Source organism: Lutra lutra, chromosome 2, assembly GCF_902655055.1.
Source record: "Lutra lutra chromosome 2, mLutLut1.2, whole genome shotgun sequence".
NCBI lineage: Eukaryota > Metazoa > Chordata > Mammalia > Carnivora > Mustelidae > Lutra > Lutra lutra.
The window spans coordinates 6,877,428-6,898,457 of NC_062279.1; the positions used below are offsets into that span (position 1 = coordinate 6,877,428).

Sequence of the window (21,030 nt, forward strand, 5' to 3'; positions counted from 1 at the left end):
TCTAATGTCTGTGCTTTTAACATTTTGCGACCCAGAAATTTCCCAACACTCTTTCTTCAGTTACATCATAAGCTTTGTGACTGGCCCTACATTCTGAACGTATAAAATTATAATATTTTTTCATAAATATTGTGCAAACTTTTAAAAATACATTCCAATACTCAAAATTGTGAAGCAATATTTTATTTCATTGTACAAACTCATCTGTGCCTCTTACACAATGTATATCGCAAGTGTTAGTTGTTTGACAGTTCCGTAATTATTAGGGTACCTCACTGAGGCTTGTCCAGGGCCTAAACTTAGCCAGTTTGGTAAGTGAAGAACCAATCTGACTAATCCCTGCCCCGTACATACTGCTGGTTTCTTTCATGTCTTCCATTCCCATGTGATTTTGTTTCCTGTACCGTGGTCCCAATTTTCCGTTATTTACATATAAAGCTTTATTTTTCCTTTGCAATGTTACATGGTTTATTATTACATTCACTGAACAGATCTATGTCAAGAAAGTGATCTTTTAAATAGATGGACCATTAGAAAAATATGGTATATATAAAATTTGCCCATCAGGTGGAGACATGAAGTAACTGCCAGATACCTATCAGACACACATTTAGGAAGAGAAATGTTCATCCTATAATTCATGTGTACAATTGCAAATGTACTAATAGATTTTAACCATAATAGTATTGTTCTTGATGTATTAGATTGAAGAAAAGGCTGTCCTGGAAGATATTCCAGATACCACTTTGTAGTGAGTTACATATCTTTGTTAAGTAGGATTTTTGGGGGGAGAGGGTCGGGTTAGACTGGTTTTTATTATGGGGTACACATAATTTTAAAGATTGGCTTACTTGGAATGTGTTACCACTTAGTATTTTGGCATTATACACAGACTAACTTAACATAACAGTCAAACATTAGAATGAAAATTGGTACTTAGTCAAACTGATAATTTGGAAACATTCAGATATTTGATATTATATGGGTCAGCTCCATGTAATTGAATATAAAACTTGGCTCAGGTATTTTGAAGTGCCAAATATACAATTACTGACTTAGTTTAGAGTAGTTATGAGTCAACATTATCCCCAAGATTTCATTTGACACCTTTTCCAGTTTGTGGACAAGAAAGTAAATCTATTACCAGCGGGGGAGTTATTCTCAAGGTAGTCATGCATGAGGTCACAGGGACAAATACCCTATCCCGAGCAGGGGGAAAAGTGATTATTCGGAAAACCACTCCAGATAGGAAGCTCAGTTACTTCCGTATTAAAGAAAATATGATCTGTAGAGCAAACTCTCAGTACCTATTTATCCATGGTCACTTATTCCATCTAAATTAGTAGTGGTTCATGACTTTGTGTGAATATGTAAGAAAGACCTATTCTGCTAATTTTATTTTTATAAATCATTGCGCCTTAAAGAAAAAAAAAAGATGCCACCGATATTCTCTGTATGTTCAGGAGGAAAGGATATTTGCCTAACAGTCTTGTCTCCTTATGGTATGTTCAGAATAAATTCTGATTTATCTTGAGTTTATTGGTGCTTCATTAATCCAGAAAAAAATTATATATATATATATATATATATATATATATATATGGATATATATATAAAAATCTCAAAAGCTGCTTGGTGATATGGGATGATAAAATATCTGTTGGGTGATGGTTATTTCACATATTTATGATAATGTGTATGTTTTATGTATGTGTATGTTTTATTGCCAAGTAACAGCTATAGGATACATTATAATTTTGTTTTTTTCTGATACTTGCCAAGGTTTGTTGAGTGCTTACTGCGTGCCAGGCCACGTGCTCACATCCTAAGCGAGTTGTCTCATCTCCTCCTCACACGTGGACCCTGGGCTGTGGGGGTCACTCAGCCCGGAGGTGAACAGCTGCGGGCCGACCACCAGCGAGTGAGTCCTGGTTCTCCCACTTGGTGTTCCACCTTGGACGAGTTCTTTAAAGTTTCTGTTTCTACCTGATGTTTCTGTTTAAATGCTCTCCCCTGTAAATTACTGATGATCGTCGCATTTATCTCGAAGGGTGGCTGGTGACTCAGTGAGTTATCAGAGCCCTGGTCGTAGCCCATGGAAGGTGGCCACTGCTCAGTGAATCTTGTCCTTCAACTTCTCTTGCTCCCAGTTTTACAGATGAGGAAACGGAGACTCTGGGAGTGTGAATAAAATGCCCCGAAGTCCCACTAATGCTTCTAGCAGAAAAACGTGTGCCCGTTCTTTTCTGCTTAACAAAGATGTACTGCAGTATTTCCTACTACCTCGGTGCCTTTACAAGTAGATGGTCATAACTGTAATCATAGTCACTTAAAGAGGTTTTGTTTAAAATCTAAATCAAACACAGAAATTACAAAATGAAAGATTCTCCGTCTTTGATGAGAAGATGTCATGGTGTCCAAACGGACTCCGTGGTGGGCTTGAGGGCTGAGGGATACCTGTCCCTTGTGTTGGTAGCACGGGGTCCTCACGTTGGCAAAGGGGGATGTGAACTGGGAGAGTCGAAGGTCTTTCCTTGCAGTGGCACAGAGTACAGTAATATTCGAGATGGTCTTTCTGAGGGTTGCTTCCCGTGGGAAACCCCACATTATCAGATGGCCTGTGCCTTATCACTCCACGTATGTGTAACCTTCAGCACACGACGTCCCCTGTTGGAGCCCTCCTTTAGGAATAACGTAAGGGAACTGCTTATTTGCCTCGTAGAGCCTAGAGTCAAAGGAGATAATAGCTGTAAAATCCATTTTTAAATAAAGTTGGACATAAATGTGAGAGATTATCATAATTCTTCCTAAATCGTTTCAGCTCTACTTCCTGTCTATGTCGTGTGGATAAGTAATCGTCCGTTATTCTCACCGCATTCTGGAATTCGGACGCACGATTGTTAGCAGTGTTCATTACTGAGTGTGTTCCCCGTGGTTCCGCGTCCTGTCCTCGCGTCCTGAGTTACGGTGGGTCTGGGTCCCAGGTCCGCTGAGTGATTCCTGGACGGTGCACCACGTCTCACTCGTTCCTGAGCGCCTTCTGTCTGTCCTGTCTCATGCCCCGTCTTGTGGACGGACGGAAAGATGGCAGAGGGGATATGTTCCTCCCCTCGACACCCCGTGCCACTGTTTTGTCACTGGCACGAATGGGACGTGCAGGGACCACCCTGGGAGATGATTTCTTGTTTGTCTAACGGAAAAGGGGATGAAGAAAGAACCTAGCGTAGAGGGACGAGCGCGGTAGGTGAAGGAGAATCTGGTCACCGGGCGGCGGCGGCGAGGGCGCCGTGGCAGTGAGTCCGTCTGTGGGACACCTGGTGGGGCGGTGTTTGCCCCGGCTGCCTGGGTATTATTCTGAATGGTGGCAGCTGAAGGCTGACCTTTTAGTAGGAGGTGAAGCAGAGGCACGGGCAGCACCGCTCTTGTCCCTTCTGAGGATGTCCGGGCTGCGATGCCGTCACTGTCCACGGCTGCTCCTGTGCTGTCCCTGCAGGAGCCTGGAATGCTACGCGGGCTGGCCGCCTGGGACCCTGGGGCAGGTCGCTGTGGGAGCCCAGTGGCGGTGGCGGGGAGGCCTGGGCTCTGGGCGCGGACCGACTGGGCGGCCCTGCCCCCGCCCTCCCCGCAGCGCTGACGTGATGCCGGGCTGGGTGGGCGAGAGCTGCTCCCGACGCAGGGGAGGCTCTTTCTTTGCAGGAGGCGACGCCCCTGATCCCAGACCGAGTACACACACTGGCCGCTGACTCCCGTGTGCCTGGCGGCCACACCACCATGTCGGTCACACCACCGACACCACGGATGCTCACGCACCCTGTGGGTCTTAAAATCAGGGCTTTCTGCAGTCCAGGAGTTGGGAATAGGCTTGTAGAATTCATTTTCCCTCTTACTCTTTGTGAAGGACATTCGGGGAGGAGTGAGAGCGTGGATTCCAGTGCCAGGCCACTGGGGTTCGAGTCCCTCCCCTGCCCCCTGCCAGCTGAGGGGACTTGGTTTAGTCCCCAACTGCTGATTCCTTAATTACAAAACACAGATGATAATAATTGTCTGTGAGGAAGAACCGAAATGACACGCGGATCTACCTGAGTCCGTGCCTGCCACGTGGTAGGTGCCCGGTGCCCGGGTTACCAGTGCTTGCGCTCTGGCGACCTGTGCCCCGATGAAGGCAGTGACCCCTGTTCTCAGAAATCCTAGTATTGGGGAGGACACTGGCTCAGGTTCTGCTACACTCGTGCCTTTTGCTGTAAACCCCTCGGATACTTCGTACGATGTCGACAAGCACGTGCTGCTCACGCTCGAACTAACGCTGTTTCTATTGTAGGTTTGTGATCTGTTGCTCTAGGTTGGCAGGTGACAAACACAAGCTTGACACTGTGAAATAGAGTGTATTTAAAACATCAGGCCCAAACCGTATCCCTCTGTTCTCGTGTGCTAATATCCTTATTTTATGTTGTCTCTCTATGTCCTCTCCTCTGTTTTTAGAAGTTGAGATAAAAAAGGGATTTTAGATCAGAAATAAATAGGCTACAGAGCAGCCTCCGTGTGTCTCTGTCTCCAGTAATTCCTGGCTCTGGTTGTCCTCAGCGGGCTCTTATTCCCGCGCCCACTCTGCTTTCTGGTTCTCTGAACTTCCCTAGCGTGTCGCTCTGTCCCCGGATCTGTTTTGTCACTGACGTGAGCTCTGTGAGAGCGGCAACAGGCCTAAACTGCACTTGGCGCGGAAGCAGAGCAGGGCACAGAAACGCTAGTCTGAGAGTCAGGAGACCTGCAGGTGTGGGCAGCCAGGTCCCAAATCTGTGACAATGGGTCACTTCCACGAATCGAGTCCATCTCCCGCAGACTTTCCACCTTCCCATGTGTCGTGCCCCCCTGTCCAGGAGGCCTCCCAGCCCACTGCATCTGATGCATGGCCACCTTCCACTGCTCTCCTCAGGCCAGGCTGCCTGCTGGTTTCTCCCTCCTGCCCCCAGTAGCTTCCTCTCTCTCAACCTTTCGCCCCATCACGGCCCCTTAACCCCCAAATTCCCGGCCAGGACACCGCTTCCCAGTTCCCCTCTGACGATGTGGGAGTCACACCCCGCCTCCACACCTGCTCTTTCCCATGTGACCATAGTCCCGTGTCCCCCACATGCAAGCTGTGCTATAAGGGTAGAATGCATACCAGACTGTTTTTTGGTTACTTTAAAAAATGTAGTTCATTAGTATTTTTGTTGATTACATATTGTAATAACATTGGATATATTGTGTTCAATAAAATATATTAAAATTTCACCTTTTTCTAACGTGGCTACTGGAAAATGAAAGCTTACATAGTTGTGTGGCATTATATTTCTATTGGACTTTTCTATCCTGAGACTCAACCACAATTCCCAGCTCATATCTGGCACTCAGCAGGATGTGTTTATTCAACAGATAGACATCTGAGGCTAGACATTGTATGATTAATTGCAGTATCGGATTCAATGATTAAAAGCTGAAGAGTCTCTAAAGCCATTATGTTTTGACTTTACACCCTGAAGCCAACAAATTCCTTTTAAAAGTCAATGGTATATGCAGTAAATATTTAATAAGTGATATGGAAGGTATGATTTGGAAGGATCCTCTAGAAATTATTGGTGTTCAGGACAGCAAAGTACAACCAAGAAACAAAGTCGGAAGAAATACGACCGTACCGAGTCATGTGATTTTGGATTGGGCTTGCAGTGGACTCTATGTCATACTATTCTTTGTTGTTTTTGTATCCTTAAATTTTAACAAATTAGAAAATGTTAAATTGAAGCACATACGTTATTGTTTAAGCAATATTATCTGAAGGTGATTCCATATTGTATCATGATCTCTAGTTAAATAAGTCACCACTTTCCCTTGATCATGTGTCCAAGTATGAATGCAATCAGTAAACTCTGACAATCTGCAAACAATTGGAAATTCCTCTGGTGTATCTAAATGGATGTAATCAGTTAATGGTACCTGGTACTACGATACCAAATAATTAATGGAAATATTTGAGGTAGCATCTACTTGTAATAAAGACCTAAAATTTGTTACTTCTGTCTGCTCCTTTTACTCTTCCCAAAGGAAGTTATTTGAGATGAATTGTGTTGAAAAAACAGAGTGTTTATAGTGGCCTCAGAAGACACATTAAAAATGGGGACAGCAAAAGAATGAGGGTTTTAACAAGGCAGCAGCCAATAACTCTGAGAAGTGCATAGGAAATCAGATGATTCCCCTTGTTTTGCTAAAAGAATGCTCTTTTTATCTAGTAAATGATTTTGGCATTGCAGATTAAGACTGGTAGTTACAGGGCGCCTGGGTGGCTCAGTCGTTAAGCAGCTGCCTTCGGCTCAGGTCATGATCCCAGAGTCCTGGGATCAAGGCCCACGTTGGGATCCCTGGTCGAAGGGAAGCCTGCTTCTCCCTCTCCTCCCTCTTGCTTGTGTTCCCTCTCTCTGTGTCTCTCTCTGTGAAATAAATAAATAAAATCTTAAAAAAAAAAAAAAGACTGGTAGTTACATATTAGATCAATTTATAATAGCTCAGTGCCGGGGGCGCCTGGGTGGCTCAGTGGGTTAAGCCTCTGCCTTCAGCTCAGGTCATGATCTCAGGGTCCTGGGATGGAGCCCCACATCGGGCTCTCTGCTCAGCAGGGAGCCTGCTTCCCCCTCTCTATCTGCCTGCCTCTCTGCTACTTGTGATCTCTGTCTGTCAAATAAATAAAATCTTAGAAAAAAAAAAAAAACTCAGTGCCGTGATACAGTTGGGAAACTTGAAGAGTTGGAGGAAAAGAAGTAGAGGGGCATCACGCACAGCCAGTTCACTTTCCAGATGCAGAAACAATCATCAAAAGGAAATACGGTGACTTAAGATCTTACAGGTAGAGGGAGTAAGCGGTAGAGACAGAACCTGGTCTTCTTGGTGCTCACCAGTTTGAACCCTAATCACCACGGATCAATGTGACTTTATTATCAGCAATATAATAAGAGAAGATACATGATGCATAAGTGTGCTTTCATATATATGAAATATACATGTGTGTACATACATATCCAGCGGTACAGAAAATACTTCCCATTGAGGATAAGGATTTTTCAGAGTGATGCATTACCTGTCTTCACATTTTTTTAAAAAGGATTTTATTTATTTATTTTGACAGAGATCACAAGTAGGCAGAGAGGCAGGCAGAGACAGAGAGAGGAGGAAGCAGGCTCCCTGCTGAGCAGAGAGGCCAATTCGGGGCTTGATCCCAGGACCCTGAGATCATGACCTGAGCTGAAGGCAGAGGCTTTAACCCACCAGCCACCCAGGTGCCCCCTGTCTTCACATTTTTAATGTTGAACCCAGGGTCTAGGTGACCTCTGAAGAGAGTCCCCCCTGGTTTGTAGTGGGTGACCTGCTTAAGGGAACAGTGAAGTCTTCAACCAACCTCCACCCTGAAGCCTCCATCAGTTTGGAGACAGTGACTCTGACATAAATGACTTGCCCTGTGTTCCTTAATTTCCACACCTGCGCAATTACCCTCTCTCTAAACAACTTGTAGAAATCTTTACTTAGTACAACGTATTACATTTATATGCATATTCGTGCCATGTTCATCTGCCTCTGCTGGACCACGACAGCGATGGGTCTTTATGTGGCAATATTTGATGGATAATGTACATAATGTAAGGTTTTACAGTTGACAAATTCCCAAAGTCTCTGCCATAGCTATAATTCAAATAAAAACTTCATCATAGCAGAAGACCATCCTATGTTGTTTACGAACTCAGTGTGCAAAGCGCTTCACATGTTCTACTTTCTCTTGATAACCTCGTGGGGTAGGGAAGGATCCCCAAATGTCCTTCAGTGAATACGGATTTCATTTTTTAAAAATATCCCAAGCAGAGCTGAGTCCTTAGAGATGCCTGACATTGGCTCTTCTGCCCCAGAGAGGATGGAGCGTGTCTGGTGGGGCCACAGCTGGAAGGATGCCTCCCCTGCCTTGGGAGGCGTGGGAGAGGCGTGGGACTCTGAAGAGTAGGAGACGCCACCACCGAAACCATCAGCCACAAACCTTGGATGTGGCCAACATGCATCAGCTGAGGCCCGGTTAATGGACGAGATCAAACACACCTCAGGCTTTCAGGCCTGTCTCGACAGGCCACATGGGGCAGTGTGCGGTTGCCGTGAGACAAGTGTAGGAACAGGGACCGAGCTGGGGGCCCAGCGGCATCTCTTTGGGTCCAAGTCTTCGCCACAACTTTCTGCCACCCCCTGGTGGCCACGTCCGGCAGCAGAGTGCTTCGGGCAGAGGACAGACCCCTGGGGAACCTCACACGTCCTGCCACGCCCGAGGACCATGGGAGCCACAGGAAATGTTGCCGGCATCTTCTCTCCCCGGCTCCCCGCCTCAACGCCCTCATTTCAGCCTCTTCCAGTGGCGCGGGTGCCATAGACCCGCCGCACACCGGGCAGCCCGTGCCCCCCGCAGGCAAATGGCAAACCCGCAGCCAGGGCTCAGCTCCCGGCCCGCGTCCCCTCTTGGGGCTGCCCTGTCTTCGAGGCCACCCGAGGCCCAGGGGCACAGTCCAGCTGCACACTCCGCCCCCGGGCGCGCCGTTCCCGGCGCCCTAACTGGCTGGGACGGAGGGTGAACCTGCAAGAACGCCTCCGGCTCGGTGCCTCGGTCCGACGCGCCTTCAGTGCCCCACTGAGGAGGCAGCCGTCTCCCGAGGCCAGCCTGGCTCCCAGTCCCGACGAAGCTTCTGGACGTGCCTGTTCCCTCGCCGCCACCGCGCCACCCCAGCACCCCGCCGCACCTCCGAGACAGGCTGGCCCTGCGGGAGGCAGGAGCCCCGCATCCTGGAGCTGGACAGCGACGTTCAGACAAGGAGGCCGAGGCCTCAGTGGAGCCGAGCCGGGCCGGGGGTCCCTTCCTCCAAGGGGACTGGGACCAGGGTACCCTCACAGTGGCAGGGGCGGCATGATGAGCGTGCTGCTGCCCCAGCACGTTGCCCACCATGGGCGAGGCCCAGAGACGCAGCATGCCATAGGTCAGGCCGGCAGGAGGGGCACGTGGCCCTGAGAGCAGAGCCCAAGCCCTTTCCGCCACACACGTGCCTCTGCCTCCCGCCCCTTCACTCTCATTGTCCCCCCAGGAGCAAGAGAACCCTATCTGGCTCTGAGCCGCCAAGAGGCAGGACTGTTCTGGGAGGCGGTCCACAGAGGGCACTGGTGGGTCTAGGCCAGGGGTCTCGGAGGCCACAGCTACAGCTCCCCTCCCCACCTCCCCTCTCCACCTCCACACCTCTGGGCTGTCCTCCTCCAGGATGTCCCCCGGTTGGTTTCCCCCAAGTCTTACATGGATATTTGTGTTAAACCTGAGGAGAGAGCACAGGGACATCATCATGTCATGCTTAACCCTTTACATTCGAAGCTTTCGACTTTGCCTATGTCTTCCCTGAAGGACAACCTCAGCCAGACTCTTGTCAACCTGAAGGTCAGTGTCTGGCGTCTTCCTGAATAATAGGAGGAACAACACCCATGACCCTCAGCAGATCTGAACCCACCTAAAAGGATGGTGATGCTTCCAGCAATGCTCTTGGAAGAATGCATGGTTGGGATGTCGCATGGGGCCAACTGGGACAGCCCAGCTGCTGAGGCTGACAGTTAATCTTGCTTGTCATGATCCAGAGTAGCAACGTCCTCCCATTTCCACGGCCACCATCTCCGCACACAGCGCACGGCCCGGCAGGCGACACGCAGCCAGATGAGCTCATGACTGAGACTAGGTAAGTGTCAAACCGCATCTAACGGCTTCTGATTTCCAGGAAGAATCAGGCTTCGCAGAGCACGTGGACCTTGAGCTGGACCTGAGTAGTCCCACCAGCAGCGGACGGCCATCATGTCTTCAGTGCCCACCGCCTGGCAGGTGCTGGCTGTGTTTACTTCATGCGCACAGATTTATAAAGCAGGCATGATGGTTCTCGCTGTGTCGCCAAGAGGACCAGGCCTGGAACCAGCCAAAGACACCCCCGCCGCCACTGAACCAGCCGCCACAGACCTGCCGTCCGTGATTACACGTGTGCTTCTCTGCAAAGTCGTAGGAGGCAGAGAGCAGAGCAGGAAGGCAGTTTCAGTCCCGAGCATATGGGAGGAAAGTTGGGGGGTCTCCAGGTGGAGGGAGCCTGCCCGTGACAGCGACAGCAGGCAGGGCTGTGGGCAGAGAGCTGCTGGGAGAATGGGGCAGAGGAACTAGAAGGAAATGACCCCGCATTCGTTCAGTCATACCTGGCCTACACCGGCCCCGGAAAAGCTTGATGTGCGCTCTCCTGCTCATTCCCCACCAGACCCCAAGGGGACAGGCGTGCATCGAGCCTTCCCTGCACAGTTTAGTAACGCAGAAATGTCACTGCAAAGTCCCCGCAGGGGCCGGCCCCCCTCTGTTGGCCCGACCCCACAACCAGGACTTTCCCCCCATTCCCCAGGGCCTCTGATGGGACCTCAGGAAGCACCAGCCCCTGGACGTGAGGAGAGGCCGATCTGCTCCCTTGGCTCAGCTTGTAAGGCACCCGGCAAGGGGTCCGTTCCCGCATCTGTGCAAAATAAGTAGCTCGGGTAGCCTGCAAGCTCTCCGGCAACTGGAAAAGCGCACGCATGGGCTTGGTGACCTGTGTTAGCGCCCACACAGCTGGTGTAGAAACCCAGGCTCGCCGCCTCCTTTCTGCAGAGCGGACCTGCTGGGCAGGACCGAGCTCGGCCCCAAAGAACAGTGGATACTTCCTGGTGCCTGTTCATCCTGCTTTCTACGTGTTCTTCCTGTTTACGACGTGTCTGCCTTCGGGGGAGCTGTGGCGGGGACAAGCATGACCGCATTGTCCCAGCTCAACCAGAAACTCAGAGAGGAGAGGTTGTGCAGCTCACATGCTCCTCCAGGGCTTGTCGGCTCTCCGCTGCTGCGGCTTCTTCAGGCGGGTGCCTGCGCCCGGGGGCTTGCATGTGTGACGAAGAAAGCAAGTGTGGAGCAGTCAGCTCTGCCTTTATTTGCTGCAGGTGACACCAGGGGCAAAGGGTGACTTGGGGTGGACAGTGAGTCCCTCGGTATCTACGCCAGTTGGGGCCTCTGTCCGCTTGGGCGGTCTTATTCTGTGTGCTCGGTCAAGGTGAAACCCAGGGGATGAACAGCAGGTGGGACACGAGGCAGGCTTTTCTCTGGGCAGGAGCTCTTTGCAGAGGAGCTCCTGACTGCCTCCTCCTGTGGTACTCCGACCTCCCCAGCCTAATTCATAGATCCTCCTGCTCTCAAAATGTCTGTTAATGTGTAGCCTCTGTAAATACACCGTTGACAAGGTAGCCCATTTTTTAGAGCCGTAGCAGAGTCCAGTGGAAGTGAAAAGATGTTAAGATTGAGTGAATCAGTACATGTCAGCCCTCCCTCCATCAACGTGCCGGGTGCTTGTGCTTGGTTCTGGGCTCATGGGGATTGTTATGGGCTGAACTGTGTCCTCCCAAATTCATAGATTGAACTCTTAACCCCAGGACCTCAGAACATGACTATATTTGGTGATAGGGTCTTAAAAGAGGTGACGGAAGTAAAATGAGGTCATCAGGGTTGGGCTTTAATCCTGTCTGACTGATGTCCTTGTAAGAACTGGAAGGAAGCCCAGGGATGCATGTGCACGGGGGCTGGGTGGGGGACGGGCTGCAGGGGGACACACAGCAAGGACACAGCAAACAGGTGGCATCTACATGTCAAGGAGAGTGGCCTCCGGAGATCCAACATCTTGACCTCAGACCTCCAGCCTCCAGCACTAGGAGCAAACAAACTCCTGCCATTGAAGCCGCCCGTATGTGGTATTTTGTTAGGGCAGACTGACGGATCAATGAGAAGCATCCCCGGGCTCAGAGGACTCACTGTCCGGCAGGTGGGACTCGCGCCTAAATGTCTGTGTGCCAGCAACGTGCTTTCCCCGTGACTGCCCCCGTCATCTCTGAACGCTGGTGGAGCCCCTGCGGGACTGTCCTGCCTCTCTCCGCCTCTCGCCCACCCTTCTCCCTTCACACCTGTATTTAATTCCCATTTCAGGACACCGCAGCAGGCAGAGCACATGCACACTGACGCTGTCCCAGACGGAGGTGACTTGAGATGGCCATAAGGCTTCTAGACCTCCCTGCCATCCTGAACTCGCTGAGACCTACATCCCCCACAATGCTGACATTCTAAAAACAACTCAACACTTCTCCCTCCATCCAGAGATCTCTGAAGATCCGTTAGAGCAGAACGGTCGCTCTGGAGAGTCTACAGGGACTCAATTCTCAGTGCTGTTCACTGAGGGACTCCCATCTGAGTGCCTTAAATGCTTCGTGGAGGAGAGATATATTGGATGGATTGGCTTATTGTTTTGCTCTTTGAACAATTAAGAATAACTGCGACTACCTAAACCCTTGTGTAGTATCCCCTTTCCCTCGGTCTGTCATGTATTTCATTCTTAACAAACTCCTACACATGTCTCAAAACCCATCTCAGGGGTTTGTTTTCCCCAAGCTGAGCTGACTGGCCCCTCCTTAACAGGATCAGTCTTTGTTAAACAAACTCACGACCAGGGTGCCGTGGACTGAATGGGTCCCCCTCAAATTAATGTTCAAGTCCCAATTCCTGATGTGATTGTATTTGGAGGTGGGACCCCTTGGAAGGTAATTAGGTTTGACGCTGTCCTGACTGCAGGGCTCAAGTGATGGGATCAGCACCCTGATAAGAAAAGAAGAGGAAGAGACCAGAGCTGGCTTTCCCCCCCATGTGAGGACACACAGCCGGATGACACAGTGTATGAACCAGGACACAGGCCTTCTCCAGACATGGGACCTGCGGGCACCTTGACCTCGAACCCCAACCTCCAGAGCTGGAGAAACACCCGTGGGCTGCTCAGGCCTCTGGGCCATAGCATTTTCTTATAATGGCTGCAGACTGAGACGCAGGCTGCTTGCTCTGCGCTGAGGGGGGCCCCGTGGAGGGGGGCCGGGTTTTGGCTCTGCCGGCAGCACAGGGCAGAGCTCGGCACCCAGCAGGAAGAACCCAGCTGCCAGGATGCCCGGGGCCCGCCGCCCCACAGGCCGGAAGCAACCTGGGAACTTATGCTGTTTAAACTTCGGGTGCTACTGTGTCAGCCTGTCTTACTTCAGAGGCAGGCGAGAACAAGCTGGTGATATTTTTGGGGTGAGGAAAGGCCTCCTTTATTTGACAAGAAGACCATTACCAAAGGGGACCAAAATAAAGTGCAGGGAAGCTGAAGGCTGTTTCTTTCTTCCTCTCCCCAGGCCTTCCTGTTTTTCCGGAGCCTGCAGACCCCCTGCAGGAAGGAGGCAGTCAGGAGCTCCTCTGCAAACAGCTCCTGCCCAGAGAAACGCCTGCCTGGTGTCCCACCTGCTCTTCACCCCCTGGGTTTTGCCTGGACCGAGCACACAGAATAAGACCGTCCAAGTGGACAGATGACCCAACCGACGCAGATATGGAGGTACTCACTGTCCACCCCAAGTTACTCTTTGCCCCTGGGGTGGGGGACATGTGGGAGTCCCAGCCTCTGGGCCAGCTCGCTTCAGCTTCTCCTGCCTCCGCGGCGCTGGCCCCGGTGGAAAGTCACAGCAGAGTGCCCGGGGGCCTGGGTGCGCGGGGCTCATGAGGACGGTGGCAGGCGTCTGCCCCGGGAGGGTCTAGGCCACTGGCTCTGAAGGATTTACAACCAGCCTCGTAAACACAGCGCCTGAGCGGGTCTGGTGGGGAAAAGGCCCTCCCGTGGACCCAGAGGCGTAAACAGCTCGGGGTTTCCTGCGGGGGGGGGGGGGGGGGGGGGGCGGGATGCAGAGCCCCAGAGGCTAGACCCGCAGAAAAATAAAAACCAGTACCACGACTTTTGATGTGGCCCTTGGACGGAAAGCAGCCTGTTCCCAGGGCACCCGCTGGGGGCGCCCCGTTTCTCCTGCACTTTGCGGGGTGGGGAGGAGGGGCGGTTAGGCCTGCTCCAATCTTCACAGACGCGTTCCTGCTTCTGAGACCCACTCGTCATTTTGGCTGCATCCTGTTTCCCAGACTGGCCTCCAGATTCAGGGCCTTTGCGTTTGGCGCTTTCCCGGGACCCTGTTCCTGCGGAGAACTGCTTCTAGACTTGACGTCCCTTCTCCTTCTGGTTTCTCCCCCGCAGCCTTCTCCAGGCGGGGGTCACGCTGGGTGGCATGTGAGAGGGGCCCCTTTCACTTTGGGCTTTCAGCCGCTGGGGGCAGAAGCCGAGCTGGGGGTAGTGAAGTAGGCGTTGATCCCCATCTGGTCACTGACTGTCCCGGGTGCATCCCACAGAGCCTGCGTCAGTAGGTCTGAGAGAATCCCAGAAACTCGCTGTCTCAGACGCCTGCCGGTGACCGCGACCCAGGGGGTGCGGAGAAGGGAGATGGCCCCCAACGGTGGACAGCAGCGGCCAAGGGGTGTTGGCTCGTGTTGTCCACCCCACACTTTCTGCCCAGCCTTCCATGGCCACTGTCTCACACCCCAGTGACCCGCACTGGCTCTTCCACTGACAGGAGGCACAGGGCTTTCCTCTTTCGGCGGGAGCCTGGTGGTGGTCAGTGTCCTCTGACATGTGGGGCACGGGCAGGCTTACACTCTGTGCAGAACACCCAGAAATAGATAGTTCTACTTTCTCTCTGGACGCCAGGGGAAGGATATTGGCTGGAAATCTAAAGCAAAGGGTCAGTTTCCAAGAGCTGCAAAGAGGGGACTCGCAGAGAGCCTGGCCTTGCAGGCCTGGGGTGGACGAGGGTCTCGGAGGCCAGAGGCTTGGCCTCCGCTGTCCAGTCACCCCTTTGTTTTCACAAAACAGTGGAGCATCTTGACCCCAAAAGCACATGGCGAGGTCTGAAGAAGGTCTTGGGAAGGAAAACGTTATGGAATGTTATGAAAACGTTATAAAGTGTTATGAAAATAGGGTTCAGGCCCATGCATAACCTGCCACAATTCAAAATGCTTAGGGTTCCTGCTATAACGTGCTTGTTTCCAACTTGAGTGAAGCTGGCGTGGACGGGAAGGTTATGAAGTGTAGAAAGTGTGGACTTTCTCTCCCATGTCCTGTGGGCACATGAATGTGGGCTTCCGGCCGCTACTGGTCGGCTCTGGGTACAAGTCTCTCTGAGTTCGGGTTCCCTCATCTGCAGCACAGGAAAGGGTAACCGTTCCTTCCCCACTGGATTGTTGGAGGAATCTGGTGAAGCTGGACATCACAGCCGACACGTAACAAGGGCTTGATGAGTATCTGCTATTATCACCTGAAGATGAGAACGCATTACAAGAAGTCCAAGGACATCAATGCAAATTTTTTAAAAGATTTATTTATTTATTTATTTGACAAACAGAGATCACAAGCAGGCAGAGAGGCAGGCAGAGAGAGAGGGGGAAGCAGGCTCCCTGCTGAGCAGAGAGCCGGATGTAGGGCTGGATCCCAGGACCCTGGGATCATGACCTGAGCCGAAGGCAGAGGCTTTAACCCACCGAACCACCCAGGCGCCCCATCATCAACCAAATTTTAAGCTAGTATGTTTTTCTAAAATGGGAAACTACCATCTTCAGGCTAAAAAGAAAAAAAAATTCCGTTTTGGCTTGGTTTTCCGTTAAAAAAAAAATGACCAAAAAACTTCCCAAACGTAAACAAGCAATTGAACTAAAGGAAACTTACAGTTGTGGGGAGTCATTACATCGCAAGGCCTCCCCTGGGACAGGCTGGAAGCCCATTGCTCCATCGCTCCCGACTGCCCAGTCATTCACGAGTACCCTTCCTGGGACGGGACAAAATGATGTAGGCTCATTTTCCACGTATGACGTCTGCCATGATGTGGGGATGGTTCCTACTGGCCGAGGACCAGTCTGAGGCTGCTGGCTAGGTGACTGCTTTCTTTCCATATGGAAAAACCACACCTAATGGGAGAGATCACCTCCCTGGAGTCCTCTGCCCGTCATGATGTCAGAAGCATTTCCTACTTCATTTCCCCGGAGTCTGACCACAGAAGCCGTGACCTTGTTGGAAACATGAAAGTCCATCTGGTATAAGTCGAATTTTTCCCCAACCACAGCCACGTGACTCAGTCGGAAACCACTGGGAACGTGATGTCTTTTGAGACCATCTGAGGATGAACAGGGATTAGCCTCCATGTGGGCAGCGTGCTGTCGTAACGGTCACACACAAACTGTGGGATCCGGATGCATTCTTCCTTTTGAGCGTCTATATATCAATCTGCAAATTGAGGTGATAGAGACTAACAGGGTTAGCCTGTGAAAAAGAAAATCCAGGAATGTGAAGCTTTGTGATATAGTGGGGGAGGGGAAGGGCTGTCATGCTGGTCGGGTTCAGATTCGCAAAAGGATTATGGGAACCATGAGAACAAACTTGCCACACCTTTGTGAATGTATGTCAAATGATCCTGCTTATCTGATAAGGTAGGTCAGCACCCTGGAACACTGTCAGCAGGAGTGCAAGAGGGGTTACCGTGTTTCCTAAAGACTTCTGGAAAAGTCTCTGAAGCTTTAGATGCCTGTTGCATTTTAAGAATGCTGATAGCAACAGGTTTTCCCCAACAAAGCTATTATGGACTATGCTGTGTGCATGGGAAGAAACACAGAAGACCTCCTGAGTAATAGAGCACAGACCGGGAAGAAGTCCAGCTGAGTCCCAATGGACTTGGTGGGAGTTTCCATCTGATACTGGTCCACCATATTGGATGGTGGCAAACCACCCCATTGAATCCCCTTTCTGGAGCCCTGTAAAGTGAGGGTGAACCCTGAGAAGCAGGTGCACGTGAATGAGGCTGTATTCTGGATTGTGGGGAACCCCTGCCCTACTTCTACCTACATCTGGCTGTGTTCCCTGGTCTACGAAACTTAGAGACCCTGCGTGTCCCGTAGCTGACCTTCCAAGGGCCCCTTCTGGATGGTGACATCAGCCTGTCTGTTCCTTGCAGCCTTTAAGACTCAGATCAATACATTCTTGTCCTAACTACTCCAAGTCCCAGCCAATACCAAACAGTTCTTATTTTAAAGCAATCAGATGTTGGGGAGGTCAATTAAAGAATAGAAATTCAATATCTTGCATAGAAAGGAAGTGGAGTTTTGAGGAATGGGAGAGCAGGATGGCAGGAAAGCCAGCATCTCACTTATTAGAATGAGGCTGGTATAACTACCAGGACACTTCTGGGCCACCAGTCCGTTTGTCTTGTGTTCTACCTTGTGGCTGGGCAAGTTGCAAAGCAGAAAGCTTCCAGCAGAGCAGGATTTTGAGGAATCTGACATCTGTGAGCATCAAAGGCCATAGGATAACTGCTTATAAAGACTTTTGGTGAAAAACCCATAGAGGAGTCAGAAAAAGTCTCACTTTTGCAGTTTGAGAGTGCATTTGGAACTGTGTTCTAGTTGAGTTTGAAGGTGGAAACCAGTTGGATGTCAGCAATGGCTGAGAGGAGATAGTGACTGGAGATTGTTAAGAAGGTTTCTAATTACACTGAAGAATTCGCACACACGCGCGAGGGAGGGAGGAAGAGCGCACGAGAACAAGGAGGACTGGAGATTTCATCCACAAGCCTAGGACCACCAGAGCTTGCCAGCCAACCACCAGGAGCTGGGAAGAGGTGAGAAAAGGCTGCCTGAAGGGTTTCAGGGGTTTCAGACAGGGCATGGCCTTGCTGACAACTTGAGCTTGGATTTCCAGTCTCCAGACCTGGGAGATGATGCTCTGGCCACACACTTCGGTATGGCTGTCCTAGGAAACCCATGTAGGCTCAGTAAGGAGATTTAACTGATTTAATTGAGGATTCTGACTCCTTAGAGAATAAAATTAAGTGGAGAACTCGAGGTTCTCTTAGGTTCAATGAACAAGTGTTATGGGTAGTGAAATTGTTGGACCAGAGAAAGACCTACTGCCAAATGCAGTTAACCCCATTTTCAGGAGAAGTTTCTAAAAAGAGATAAGCACCTGCAAGTAGGCTGTGCAGACCAAAACCTATAAATTGACAGGATTTACACATACATCGTTTCCTAGATTATTGAAAACAGAGAAATTAGAAAATCATCGTCTCCTTTCAAAATATCAGTTGTTTGCTCTACAAATGTGTGGAATGCCTTTAGATAGTAAGTTTACTAAAGAATTCAAGATTACTTTGTTACAAATAGTATTTTGTTTATATAAATATTCTAGTTGCATATCTATGACATAAAGATGGATGAGTTCCATGAACATAGTATATGAATTACATGAATATCAGTAGTTCAGCTGATATTAGCATGGATTTGTCACAGACGTTATCTGATGAGTGTTCTGCCCGCCCTCATAGAAAAAGAAAAAACAGTTCATTCAACATGTTCACTCTAAATTTTCCTGTATCCATTAAGACCATCTCCCTAAGTGTTCATCTCAGGAAAAATTTAATTGCTCTGGTTCCAGTTATAATGGGAACAATCATCATAAAACTTCATCTGTAAGAGCATTTGATACAGACCGAAAAGAAATTACATGAGGACAGGCACTAGCACGCCGTGAACTTCAGCTTGCGTGTTGAATTGTTCCTAGAATATGGAAGGCTCTATCGCAGACTCTTCCCGTGAAAATAAAATCTTTGCCCTAGATCAGAATTTACCAACGTGCAGCAGGAAAATCCTCAGAGATGCTGCACCACGGATCACAGATGGGTTCTACACAGATACGTCGCTTCTACTTCACCCTCCAAAGCGAACTGCGGAGATCCAACCTTGTCTGTTCTTTTCTTATCTGTGTCTGCCCCGAGGGCAACGCTGAGATCAGAGATTGCAAAGCCAGTCCTCTGTTCATTTATCCCTGTCGTGTGCTGGTAACCACGATCCCTCGGAGGGGTCCCTGCGTGGACACACATACTCTGTCTGCTTTGGGGAGTTGATGGGGCTATGACTCTAGGGACCTGGTACCTGACATTCACCCACTTGTCCACTCACCTCTTCATTCATTCAACTGACATTTCCTAAAGGAGTTCTCTGCCGTGCCCGCTACTATGTTACCATCAGACTGTTTCTTTCTCTTCCTCAGAGCAGCACTGCACCCTGGAAAGCCTTGCTGGGCGCCTGCTGCAAGAGGGGGCTGTGCTTTGGGCATTCAGTGGCCTCTCCTGGGCCAGCCAGCTTCAGCAAACATGGCTTTTCCTCAACTTCTCTGCTCGCTGCCTTGAAGAATTCTGTCTGGACTGAGAGATATGGGACTTTTGTTGGGTCCCAAAGGTGCTTGACAAGGTCGTCTAATCTACGTGTTGGACGGGACTTAACGTGCTGCTTTCAGACTCTGCGTCCCCAGTGAGGGCAACAAAGACCACAGCTCTGCTCTGAAGCGGCCCAGGAGGAGGCAGAGCTGTTCCAGAAGAGAGGGTCCAGACTCACATCAGAGACGGGATTCTCTCTGAGCGGCAGTGGGAACCCTGCTCCAGGGCAGAGAACTTCCCAGAGAGAAGCTGATGGAAGCTGAGAGGGGGCGTGGTAAAGGGAGGAGAAGGGTGTATGCGTCCAGACCCTTGGCATCCTCCTAAGAGCTTGCTTCCCACAGTCTTACAAGGCGGGGGCAGGGGGACGCTTGCCTGGAAGCTGGGGTCTCCTGGTGTCTTGAGCACCACGGGACACTGCCATGCTGCTGCCATGAGCAAATGACCTGCCTGTGGATGCTGCTGTTTTGACACAGTGGAGGCACTATTTTAAGACGATGTAACCCAATGTGCACAGGATAGACTAGACATGATGCAACAGACCTTCTTAAATGGCTAGTTTATTCCGTGTTACCAAAACAAGGGGTAGAGTTTATCTCGCTCAGTTATTTAATAATTGCTACTGCTTTCCCCATTGTTTTATTTTATTTTACTCTAACCACTTTACTGAGATATCTTTGATGGTCTCATGGTAAGACGTCTCCTGTGATGTTCTGCATCGTGAAATGACCACCACAGTTAAACTAAATAACTTGGGTGTCATCTCTGCCCAGTAGCACGGGGCGCGTGAGTTGAGAAGACTGAACTGAAGATCTGTCTCCTTACTGACTTTCTGGTACACTGCCCAGTGCTGCTGACCATCACCGGCATGCTATGACTTCTCCAGAACTCTCTCCTCTCGCATCACTGAAACTTTGTGCCCTTTGACCAATGTCTCCCAATCCCAGCTCACCCTGTTTTTTCAATAAATGATATCAGAGAAGCTACAAGATGTTCAAGACCTGGTACAGTTACAAGGTTACTAAGTCTTGAGGCTGCAGAAGTCCTTCTGGTTTTAACACCGTGTAAGGGGAGGGAATAGGAAAATAACCTTCCAGTTTGTATCCCAACTTCTACCCTATCCAGCCATACATGTAAAAGCATTTATGTGTTTGAAAAATAAAATTAAAAAAAGCATTTGTTAGTAGGAAAGACCAGGAAAAACCACAGTTCTCAGTCAGGGTTGGACTGGAGCTGGCTAGCTTCCTCTGTGGAGAGCCACAAGACCCCGGGCACGTTTCTCCACAGTGCCTTGGTCGGTGACGCCATGTTGGAAGCTGGCAATCCGCCATGGGGGGTATTAATGCCACGCTAACAGGGAGAAGCTCCAAGTCAAGGCTCCCCACACCCGTGCCTGAGAGCCACCCGCACACCACCGGACCAGATTCGAATTCCTGCCCTGCTCCCTGCCAGCTACATAACTCTTCGTCCATCACTTAGCCATGGCCAGCCTGGACTTTCTCATCTGTATTTGTTGGCTGGGGCGGGCGTAACAAAATACCACGGACCGGGGCTTAAATCGCGGTTCTGGAGTCTGGAGGTGTGAAAGCAAGTTGTCTGCGTTGTTGGTTCCTTCTGAGGCCTGAGAGGAAGGATCTGTCGCAGGCCCCTCTGCTTGGCTCATAGAGGGCTGTCTCCTCTCCGTAGCTCTTCACAACGTCTTCCCGCTGTGGGTCAGTCTCTGTGCTCCAATCCCCCTTTTCATCAGGACAGCAGTGTTAGAGACTAAAGGTCTGTGTCCCTGCAAGTTTCATGTGTTGAAGCCCCAAT

At 50.2% G+C, this 21,030-nt stretch overlaps 1 protein-coding gene across 1 annotated transcript; it reads left to right on the forward strand.

Annotated features, from left to right (window-relative positions):
• Positions 1 to 10,508: 10,508 nt before the first annotated feature.
• On the forward strand, positions 10,509 to 20,202 carry LOC125090783 (uncharacterized). Its single transcript, XM_047713811.1, has 3 exons — positions 10,509 to 11,025; positions 13,288 to 13,484; positions 19,059 to 20,202. Exons 1-3 carry the CDS (start codon positions 10,839 to 10,841, stop codon positions 19,320 to 19,322), a joined length of 648 nt encoding a protein of 215 aa, XP_047569767.1. The 5' UTR covers positions 10,509 to 10,838; the 3' UTR covers positions 19,323 to 20,202.
• Positions 20,203 to 21,030: the final 828 nt, after the last annotated feature.